The sequence below is a fragment of the Adiantum capillus-veneris genome, chromosome 3 (assembly GCF_014529385.1).
Source record: "Adiantum capillus-veneris isolate H3 chromosome 3, ASM1452938v2, whole genome shotgun sequence".
Classification (NCBI taxonomy): Eukaryota; Viridiplantae; Streptophyta; class Polypodiopsida; order Polypodiales; family Pteridaceae; genus Adiantum; species Adiantum capillus-veneris.
The window spans coordinates 135267900-135279941 of record NC_140933.1 but is presented as its reverse complement, the minus strand read 5'-3'; the positions used below and the strand labels follow the sequence as shown (position 1 = coordinate 135279941).

The 12042-nt window shown below is 45.0% G+C and overlaps 1 protein-coding gene across 1 annotated transcript; it reads right to left on the bottom strand.

Annotated features, from left to right (window-relative positions):
• Window positions 1-564: 564 nt before the first annotated feature.
• On the bottom strand, window positions 565-1501 carry PSB27 (photosystem II family protein). Its single transcript, XM_086509223.1, has one exon. The coding sequence runs from the start codon at window positions 1417-1419 to the stop codon at window positions 832-834; it is 588 nt and encodes a 195-aa protein (XP_086365349.1). The 5' UTR covers window positions 1420-1501; the 3' UTR covers window positions 565-831.
• Between the last annotated feature and the right edge of the window lie 10541 nt (window positions 1502-12042).

Sequence of the window (12042 nt, the reverse complement as noted above, 5' to 3'; positions counted from 1 at the left end):
GTCATGTGTTGAACACAAAATTGAAACTAGTACAACCTTATCACAGAGTAACCAGAAGATTGGCACCTCTCCCGTGAACATAGAAATTGACTGGCAAGATGGGAACCTATCGAATTAACAAATGTACCCATATATTTTTCCATCTTCCAATAACATCTTGCAATATGCAATTACTTGTTTCAGGCCCCTTCAAAAGACCCTGATCCCAAAGGCAAGCACAAACCCTTCTAAAGACGGATCGTTGACAACTACAAGGACCTTAGACCGTGAAGAGAAAAAAGTATGAATGCGGTCTGAGCTCCCGATATTGCTATCTCTTAGAAGTGACAGGTGTGAGTGGATTACCTGCAGTGTCAACATATCCGCAGTCATAACACGACCATAAAGAGAAAAGTTGAGCCTTACGACATCAGTGTACCACATCCACAAGTTGAGCACGACGTAACCACCGGTTAAAGTCGGAGCCTGGTGACACACATGGAACGCTAGAATTCCTATCCACTGGCAAAGCGTCTAGCATTGACACACCAAGAAAATTGGCAAATCTGTGGTTGAGCCACAATCTGGTAATAACAGGTGTACATTAATTCATCTGGCATCATCATTATACAGTGTAGCAAAATTATGAGACAGAAAAGCAGAAAGAAAAAGCTAACGAACAAAGACAGTCTCTCTCTCAGCCGCATGTACATCGCAATGCCAGAGGTCCCTAAATTTGTCGCAGCCATGTGAGCTGCCAAGGATCACCAGCTTGCCAACCAGAATGGAAAAACTCTGGCTTCATGATGTACATATCCTTTACAAATGTAGCACCCACATATAATGAAGGGCTCATCGGCCTCGCCCAAGAGCCCTCTCCGCAATGTCGACTTCTTCTAGGATCTGGGTGCGGCGCTTTGCTGGGAGCGGAGCACCATCACCATAGCTGATGAAGTGTCCAGATACAGCATTCAGCACTGAATAAATGTTGCTGTAGGAGGGCTTACCAGCAAATCTCTTCTCGCGGCGGTACTTTGCGACCCACTCGTTTGATGTCTGGCGAAGCGCTTTGACAGCGTCCCCACGAGTAGGATCGGCCTTGTCCAGCTCCAAGGTGCTTCGCACCTGCACGATCACACTCTGGGTTTCCCGCTTGTAATCATCCTCAATGTCGGCAAGAGCCTGAGGGGTCGCAGAGAGTAGGTAAAGTATGCCTGCTACACCAGACAGGGAGGCCATAGAGCGCCTGCTAAGGGCAGCAGGGCCATCGCTGCTGGGGTGTGATGACGACGACGAGGCAGAGACTACAAGGGATAGCGAGGGCGACGAGGCAGCGGATGCTGAAGCAGGGGCCACGAGAACGGAGGGCTTGGAGAGTGGAGCGACGAAGCTTGAGCACACAGATGAATGCAGCATTGCCGGAGGAGAGGAAGACGCCATAGCCACTTCTACTCTCTCTGCTTCCGATACTCTCGCAGTTTGCTCTGCTGCCTCTGCTAACGGCACATACAAAGTGCTTTTGACAATTGTCGACTATTCATTTGATCTTGCTGCCAAGAAGGCTTATCCACTCTCAAGGGTTCTCATTTACTTGTTGCCACAAGAAGAATTGTTAGGGTGTTTACACGCCTGCTGCCCAACTTGCCCAAATGGTGCCCTCACATCGATGCCAAATGGACGAATTGTGGTTGCCTTCGCTAAAACAGAGTGGCCGAACAAATAGTCAGCCAATACCCCACCCCCCCTCCAAGATTGGACTAAGTGTTCACTCAAAAAAAGGAAAGGCCCCAAGCAAAGGAGCAAAGGCAAAACTTTTGACATACATACTAGCTATAAGAATTCATAAAGAGGTAGACCTTTGTGTGTAAAACACACTAGCCCATCTCAAAAGAGGATGGGTTGGGTAAGGTGTGGTGTCTAAATTGATATGGAACTTTGATGGCTTTTTCAACGAGTTGGGGTCTCACATTGATGGGCCACAACTTAGGTGGGTACTCCTCAATGACAAAAGGACATGGTCAATGCCCAACATCGAGAATAACCTACTCTTCATTCCACAATGTTGATCCCTTATATGTAGCATGTGCATTAGGGTCTTGGAGTGCAAATTAGGGACAAACCCAAAGAACTACAAGGTCCAAAGTCGATGTTCATCATTCCACTTGTGAACCACACTCGCTTGCACCACACTCACTCGCTTCCACTTGGGACAAACCCAAAGAACTACAAGGTCCAAAGTCGATGTTCATCATTCCACTTGTGAACCACACTCGCTTGCACCTTTATTTTCTTGCTACAGTCTTTCCATGTTCCAAAAACGACGAAAATAGCTCCCCCTTTCTCACTTATTTTGATCTCAAGACATGGCTCACTGCTTGAGAGTGGCTCAAGAATTGACTAGTGTGCCAACTAGAGATGAAAGGCCTTTCAAGGCCAAATTTTGGAATTGTAGTTATGAATTCCTATAGAAAACTTAGAGTTTTGCATTGATTCTGGTTGCTGGATGTAATGAAAATGGCCTATGAACTTTGAGGATATCGGAATTAAGAGAATTAGAGTGAGCATTTTTGTGAGATTACTTTGAGAACATAGAGGGTGAACTTAATTGATGGTAGCAACACAAACATAGTACTTAATTAACTTGGCATGAACAATACTTTTTCAAGAGAGAGTATTAGAGAACATGACAATAGTTGAGGATCGGATTTATTTGGAGCCGGTCCCCCCTCCAAAAGGCGTTTGTATTATAGATTCTCCCATCAATAGAGACTTGGTACAATACAATCTTTGTGTTCCTTGTGACCTAGGTGATGCAATGAAGATGGAAAGCTTCATGCATCACGAGGATAACATAAACTTTGTAAAAAGAATTAATTGTCCCAAGCCTCAGTCCCAAGGCCTCAAACACCTTCGAAGGTGGAGAGAGCTAGCAGGGAATGAGGGTAGGGAAGAGGATGAAGATTCATTCATAGGAGAAAGAAATAGTTTCTCACTTATCATCACTCTTCTTGCTTAGCATAGCATAATAGCATAGTAATGAAGATGAAGAAGATGACACTACAAGAGGTTGTGTGCCCTTGTGACGCTGTTAGCGACGGAAATACACTGGGTTTTTATAACCCCCGGCATCGCTAAAACCGTCGCTATAAGCGTCGCTATATAGAGACGCTCATAGCGACGCTCATAACGACGCTCATAGCGACGGTTACGCAGAAGTCTATAGCGACGCTCATAGCGACGCTACAGAGCCATAAATAGCGACGCCCGAGAGAAAAAATTTTTCGTGACAGGGCATTGAATGCCCTGCCACCCATCAACCATATTGTACTTGATTCACTTTTTAAAAAAAGTGCAAGGGTGGATAATAGACCCAAAATAGTCACCTACAAGACGCATTGTTTGCAAAATTGACAAGCGTAAAATTGACAATTGTACACATCATAGGCAAAATGAATTGATTGGCAAATGTAATAATGACAATTGTACAACATCATAGGCATAAAGAATTGATTGGCAAAATGAACTGCGGTGACAAATGTAATAATATACATGGTTCAAAAAGACGTATAAAATCCGTCTCATGATACATAAGCTATGAGAAACCCTAAACTAATGCTATCTAGCTACGGCTAAACTGACGTCGTCTAGTCAGACGTCTCATTGCGTCCAAGCGGCGTATCTGTCGGATTCTGCAGAAAAAGACAATAAGACAGCTTTCAGTAAGTATAAACATATAACGACATTTACAAAACAATACAAAAAATAGAAAAGAGTAAACCCTAATACTAACCATGCCGCCGCGAGAACTGAGAATGTCCATCGGGGCGTTTAAGCCCTTCCTGCCTGCGTACTCGCGCTCGTACGTTGTGGGATCACATCCTGTCATCGACCACTGTCAAAACATACAAAGATTTCATTATGTTAGTATTAAAAAACTCATAAACCCTAAACTATCGAACATAAAGAGCAATGCGAAAACACTTACAAAATCGGCCTCAAATGATGCCCATCCACCGCTCCCCAAGTGGTGCGAGCTCCCTGCCTCTACTCGCGCTCTGGCTGCATCCTTTTGTTGCTTCCACTTGTCGGGATTCTCGCGCGCTGCTTTCTTCGCATTCTTCCAATCTTCTTTGGCCAGCCAATCTGGCCTGTTCCACCCATGCTTGATTGCTTTTTGCACTTCGGAACGCTTGTGTTTGCAGTATTCGCGCATTCGAATCTTCATCAGGTATTCATTGAAGCGCTGATCCCGTGTTGGAACGGGAAACTCATCATGAAGTATGCTGATGACTCTGTCTTTTAAATCACTTGGTACTTCACTCCATTTGTTTAGTATGTAGTGTCTAAAAAGCTGAGAGCAAAGACCACGCATGCGCGAGATCACCTCCTTGCCGTCATCATCCATGATGATGCCGCCGCTGAAGTCGACGGAGTAAGGCAAGCCCTCTAGCCGGTGACGCGTGAACCTGGGTGTCCCGGCAGGGGTCTCTAGCGGTGTGTCGATGGGGGTACGGACGTCAGGTGTCTCCACCGGCGTCTGGGCCCCGAAGCGAGGAGTGTCGAGTGGGGTGGCTCCTGGCGGAGTAGGTAGAGGTGTGTAGCTGCTAGGAACAGTTAGCCGCGCAAAACCTGGCGTAGATGGCGATGCTGTGGCTGGTGTGGGGGCGAGCAAAGAAGGGGAGGGTAAAGAGCCTCGTCGAACACGAGGCGGTGTGGAGGCAATGAATTGAGTGATAGAAGAGGCAAGTCGAAAACTCAGAATTTTCAATCAAAAGATATGAGCGCGAGTAGAAAAGAGCGTTATACACCATGGAAAGTACTTAGAGAGCCAGAGCTTTTACAACACGGAGCAAAATTGTTCAAATACAATATTTGTGGCTTTAAGAGATCTCTCTCTCATCCTCGCATAACTCAGCATAACTTCCTATATCTATATAGAGCTCTCCGTTTAAACACATATCCTCTGTTTCAGTTTGTAGATCCTCTGCATGCACCCCATATAGAGTAGTAGCATCTTGATGCTCGTCTGGCACCACCGCAGCGGCTTCTGATTGAGCATCTTCTCTGATCTCCTCCATTGATGCCGTTGTGATTGGCACATGGTAGCCTTCATACGTCCTTGCACTACGAGGGGCTACCTCTATGACGTACCACCAGTTTGATGTAGACTTTGTAGGATGAAATATTACCTGCCAGAGCCACATAACTTACATGAGAGCTTTCAAGCACATAACTTGTAAAAGGGGATGTTAACTATTTACATACTTACTTGTTCACAATGCTCGGGTAGTACGAAAGTGTCTCTTAGGTCGGTCCATTTCTTAGTAGAATCCACCTCAAGAAAACCAGAATCTCCTCTACGCACAGTAGCGTTGCGACCCTCCATGATTATCTTGAACCATTGCACGTCAAACAAGTCGACAAAAAATCCTCTGTAATCGATCCTCAAAATCTCTTGTAGCGTGCCGAAGTAAGTGAGTTCCGCCACCACAGGATCTGCATCAGAGGAACGTCGTCGACTAGACTGTTCAAATTTTGCCATGATTCCACAATCTTGAGTAAAACGCTTTTTGTCGATCCGTTCCACCCTAAAATGTCGACCTTTACACCATGCTGTTGTGTACGACTTATACTACAACGAACAAAGATTATGAGTGGCCATTCAAACGTTTAGAAATAAAGTCACTAGCTAGTCGTACATTGCAAACTTACCTTGGTCGCGCAACCCCGAGAGTACTCCCACTCTTCCTCTGTCACTTCGTCACCGCATTGTTGTGCGCTTTTCAATTGGTTGTGCAACCATCTTAAGCTCATGAATGTTGGTAGTCTCTCCAGACCCGTCGGATAGTGCATCGGTGGTCGTCTTCCCCGTCTCCACTCGATTCGTGCCCTTTGTCGCTCTTGCTTTGCATCCTCATATTGTGAAATCCACTTTTGCATCACTGAATTGTGAAGCATGCAAAATCGGTATGACAATCTCCGATATGAGCTCATCATCTATGGTTCGCCATAGCGTGTCCCGGGCTTTATCAAATCCGTCTAGCCACTCTCCAATGTACACTAGGGACTCTGATACCAACCAACCTTCTGCCATGCTACCCTCCGGACGTGCCTTTTTGTTGGAATTAGGGTTGCAGAGAAACACACACAGCTTGGAGTAGACGAAGGAAGCTCAAGGTACACAATGGAGAGTGTATTACTTAGTGTGCAATGGAAAGATAGGTAGCCCTAGAGTGATGGGCGTATATACAATGCACGGGGGAAAAAAACCTCCTAAAGAGGGAAAAAATGCCCCGGCGGTCCTAGTGTGTTCACACACATCACTACCACATGTATATGGTAACAAATCCCCCCTGGAGTGATGCGGTGAACGAGAGCTGGCACATGAGTAAAGGGAAGTGCCATGCCCTGAGGACAGGATCAGTCCACAAAGGGGAGTAAGCCCAAAGCTTTGCAGAAAGCTTCAAGCTTCTCACGAGACAATGCCTTTGTGAAAAGATCTGCAAGGTTGTCTTGTGTTGGCACATAAGCCAAGCTGATCTCTCCTGCTGAGAGCCTCTCCCTGACATAGTGGTAATGCACCTCAATGTGCTTTGTGCGAGCATGAAAAACTGGGTTCCTCGCAACTGCCAATGCGCTCTGACTGTCAGTGTAGATAGTGTTGCCAGTGTCCTGTCCAACACCCAAGTCAGCCATAAGGCGTCTGAGCCATACACACTCAACCGTAGCTGTGAAGACTGCCCTGTACTCAGCCTCACAACTCGAAGTGGCCACAGTAGGTTGCTTCTTGCTCAACCATGATATACATGAACTGCCAAGCATGAAACAAAAACCACTTGTGGACACTCGCGTGTCAAAACAACCAGCCCAATCTGAGTCCGAAAAAGCATGTAAGTCTGGCGGCAATGATCCCCCCTTGGGATAAAACAAGCCAAGATGTAAAGTGCCACTAAGGTAGCGGAAAATCCTCTTGACAGCCTGCCAATGCTTAGACCCTGGGCTATGCATAAATCTGCTGACCTGCGAGACTGCAAACTGAATATCTGGCTTTGTGTTGCATACATAAATGAGGCAGCCAACAGCAGTTTGGTAAAGAGTGACATCAGCAGGATCGCCAGCATCATGTAGACTCAACTTCAAACCTGTTTCCATGGGAGTGGCAATAGGTTTGCAATCCTCAAGTCCAAACTTACATAGCAATGTCTCTATGTAACTTTTCTGACACAAGCCAATACCACCATCACACTGCTTAAACTGTATACCCAAGTAATGATGCAACAGCCCCAAATCTTTCATCTTGAAAGTAGCATTCAAATCAGCCTTAAATTCAGCAATATGTCTCTCATTTGGTCCAGTGATCAGCAAATCATCAACATAAAGAACCACAATGAGAAATACATCATCCTCACGCTTTACATACAATGTGCTTTCTGTTGGACTGTTACGAAAGCCTCGTTTAACCAAATGAGTGTCAGCTTTCTCATACCAAGCACGAGGAGATTGCTTCAACCCATACAAAGCCTTCTTACATTTGCACACTTTGTCCTCTTGTCCTTTTATGACAAAACCGCGAGGCTGCGTTACATAAACTTCCTCAAATATGTCACCATTCAAGAAAGCAGTAACAATGTCTGATTGATGTACATCCCAACCAAAATGAGCTGCCAATGCACATAGAAAACGCACAGTAGTCATACGACAAGTGGGAGCAAAAGTCTCTTCATAATCTATGCCTTTTTGTTGTGCATAACCCTTTGCAACAAGTCGAGCCTTATGGCGATCGATCTCACCATCCGGCTTGCGTTTCAACTTGTAAACCCACTTCGTACCAATGGCCTTTTTGCCAGGAGGCAAATCACATAAAGTCCATGTGTCATTCTCTATAAGTGCATCATATTCTGATTTCATGGCAGCAATCCAATTTTCTGAATTATGTGCTTCATCAAAAGACAGAGGCTCGTCAACATCATGTAAACTAGACACAGCCAAAGCATAACAATCTGATGCATAAGATGCATGGCGAGAGCCTGAACGAGTACGACTAGATAAAGGTGCATCCAATTTACTGTCACGCAAAGTGTGCACCAGCCATTTTGGCATACCTCTAGCCTGCTCATTTTCAGCCCTTTCCTCATCAAGTACATCATGTACATCTGCATCAGTAATAGGCTGTTCTAAAACATTTTCAGAAACCCCCATAGGCTGTACATTTGCCTCATTGGAACTTACATTCGTATTTCCACTACTGAAAAGAGGCAACAAAGTGTCATAAATGTCCTGTGAGCTTACATTACTGTCTCTAGTACATGACAGCAAGGGCTGAACAGAATCTTCCACAAACACTACATCCCGTGAAACCAGAATACGTTTTGTTTGCGGATGATACAACCTGTAACCTTTGCTTTCAGCACTATAACCAACAAAAATACATTTGACAGCCTTATCATCCAATTTTCTGCGCTGCACTTGTGGCACCAAAGCATATGCCAAACAGCCAAAAACACGCATGTGCTCAATAGAAGGTTTTCTATCATGCCATGCTTCATATGGAGTAATAGACTGCAAAGCTTTCGTAGGACACCTGTTAAGTACATAAGTGGCACACATGATGGCCTCAAGCCAAAAAGAATGCGGCAAAGCTTGACTTTTGACCATACATCGTGCCATTTCCGTTAGTGACCTGTTTTTCCTCTCAGCAACACCATTTTGCTGAGGTGTATAAGGCACTGTACATTGGTGTTTTATCCCACGACTAGCCAGAAATGCATTAAATTCATGAGACATATACTCCCCCCCTCGATCGGAACGGAGGGTGCCCATAGTACATTTTGAGACATTTTCAGCCATAGCCAAAAATTGTTTGAAGCACATAAAAACTTCGGACTTTGCTTTAAGCGGAAATACCCATGCATGCCTGGAGTAATCATCAATGAAAGTCACGAAGTACAGGTAATTGCCCAAGGACGGAGTTTGCATGGGCCCACAAACATCACTATGCACAAGCTGCAACCTGCATGTGGCCCTAACTGAACCATCCTTTGGAAACTTAGAACGCTGCATTTTACCCAGAATACAGCCTTCACAAACATGTTTGATAGGTGCTTCAAGAGGCGGCAAAGAAGCAACCATATCAGATTTCTGCAAACGCAGCAAACTGGCAAAATTCAGATGACCAAAACGTGCATGCCAAAGTTTTGCATCTGAAATAGCCCTTGAATCTGCAACAGCATTTGCAAAAATTTTTCCACACTTGTCATACAAAGTGAGCTTATACAGCCCACGGCACAAAAGCCCAGATGCAACAATTTCATCACCAAAACTGAGATCATGAACTGTACATCTGTCATCCACAAATTTGACTACAAGTCCAAGTCTAGCAAGTGCGGATACAGACAAGAGATTCTTCTTGATCCCAGGTACATAAAGTGCATCAACAAGTGTGAAGGAACTGCCATTAGCAGCAGTGAGCACAATCTTTCCAACTCCCTGAACTGGATAAGAGGCGTTGTTGGCACAAGTGACTGAATTCCCTTGAGGGACAGACTCGAGAGAGGTAAACAATTCACGATGTGAGGTAATGTGCTTTGTAGCACCACTGTCGAAATACCACACATGTGAATCTGCAGCAACTGACAAGCATGCATCATGGACAGCAGGATTGTAAGTGCACTCTGCGCTAAAAGCCCATTCTGCATCAACATCAGCATCACAATCTCCTTTCACAGAAGACTCAACAATGGCTGCATTTGTAGTGGAACCAGCATTTGCAGTGGAACCACCCTCTTTCTTCTTAGCCTCTTTGGCCTTCAACTTAGGACACGACTTGATCAAGTGATCATTGGCTTTACAATAATGGCAACGCATCTTCTTTTTGCCCTTATCACCAGAATTGCCAGACGAAGTGCTTCCAGCAGAAGCATTAGGAACAGAATTTTTGCCACTCGCAGCAGAACCATAAGAAGTGGCTGCATTACTGTTACCACCCTTTCTTTGAGAAGCAATAAAAGCCTGTTCAACTGCACGCTGCCTAGTCCTGTTTTTTCTAGAAAGTGACTCTTGCAACAGCAATGTGCATAATGCATCAAACTTGACAACTTCAGGATTTCCTTGGGTCATCAGTCTCCAAGTACTAGCAAAAGTCTGGTAGGAATCTGGTAAGGCATCAAGAACAGTCTGCACAAGGGAACTGTCAGAAATGACTTCACCTGCAGAAATGAGTTGCTCATTGATATCCTTGACACTAGCAAGGAAAGTGTCCATATCATCTTCCTCATGCATAATCTTCGACTCTAGCTCTTTACGCAGCAAAGCAATTTTAGCCTCATTGCGGCTTGCATAAAGACCTGCTAGAATATCCCAAGCCTGTTTTGCAGATTTTGCTGAACGGATGTGAGGAATAATGGTGCACTTCACAGACAACGCAATCAATGCATGAGCCTGCGCATCCTTAACATCCCAACGAGCTTGTTCTGCTGTAGGCAAAACAACTCTAACAGCTGCAATCCTTGCAGCAAGACCTGCAACATCCTCAATATCGCCTACATCTTCAGAACCAGGACGTACATCAATGCCCTGCACAATGTTCCAGACACCTTTTGACACAAGAACGTGTTGCATCATATAAGCCCACATAGGGTAGTTGTCCCCATCCAACCTGTCCTCAGCAGCAAACATCTTGAACACATCTGTGTTGTTGTTGTCAGCCATGGTAAATGCTGCACCTGATGTGAAAACTGCCCGAAAATAGGAGAAATGGAGCGGGAACAACTTGTGCTATATAGCACAAACCGTAGAAGACTATAAGGCACCTGTTATGCAGGAAACGGCACTGACAGAAAATCTGCACAAAATGACGAAATAACCTGTGCAGTACTGCCCGTAGTGAAAACGGAGGCCGAAATGAGCCCAAATCAGAATTCTGAGCAGACCAAGCTCTTCGAGCCCTCCCAAAATATTTGTCGACCTGCGAACGCTTGCCAAAGCTCACTGAAATCGGAGAAAGTGAGCAGGCATGTGCTGGAGCAGCTGGCGACTAAGCCCGGGAGGACGTGACCTGCTCTGATACCAATTGTTGGAATTAGGGTTGCAGAGAAACACACACAGCTTGGAGTAGACGAAGGAAGCTCAAGGTACACAATGGAGAGTGTATTACTTAGTGTGCAATGGAAAGATAGGTAGCCCTAGAGTGATGGGCGTATATACAATGCACGGGGGAAAAAAACCTCCTAAAGAGGGAAAAAATGCCCCGGCGGTCCTAGTGTGTTCACACACATCACTACCACATGTATATGGTAACACTTTTGACGCACATATCCCTTAAACGTTTTCATGAAACGTTCTAAGAAGAACATCCATCTGGAATAAACTGTGCCAGCTATTTCCACCTCATCAACTATGCGAACAAGAAGATGCACCTGAATGGTTAGCATGGTAGTAGGAAAATGTTTCTCAAACATGCACACAAGCTCCGCAGCATTTAGTTTGGCGAATGGTATGGAGTCTACGTTGATCTCCTTTTGTGAGATCCATTGCACCAGCTTTGCAAGTTTGTAGATTGTGTTATGGATGTCTAGAGACAAACATCCCTCAATGGCAACCGGTAAAATAAACTGTAAAGTATGTGCAGCAATGATATTAAAGTCCACACTTTATGCAATGATATTAAAGTCCACTATGAACGTACCTGACACATTTTATGCCAATCGTGTGACTTCAAACCGGTAAGCTTTCCTTCTTTAGTAAAACACGTTCGGAGCGAGTGCATTACGCCAGTGGGGGTCCGCAAAGATCGAATGGTCTCTTTTACTTTGCGTTCTTGGGCTCCTGTGAAAATCCATGGTGCTTTAGGGAGTTTTATCGATCCATCAGACGCTGTTTGCGGCCAATATTGCTCCATACGATCCACATTTCTAAGGTCAACTCTGGCTCCTAAAGTATCTTTCTTGCCGGTCAGATGGTCCCATAGTAGATTACCCACATTCTTGAATATGTGCATTGGATCGAGCAAGTGATTGATCATGAGTCGGGGCCAGTATGGTAACTCGTACCATAGAGATAGTCTCT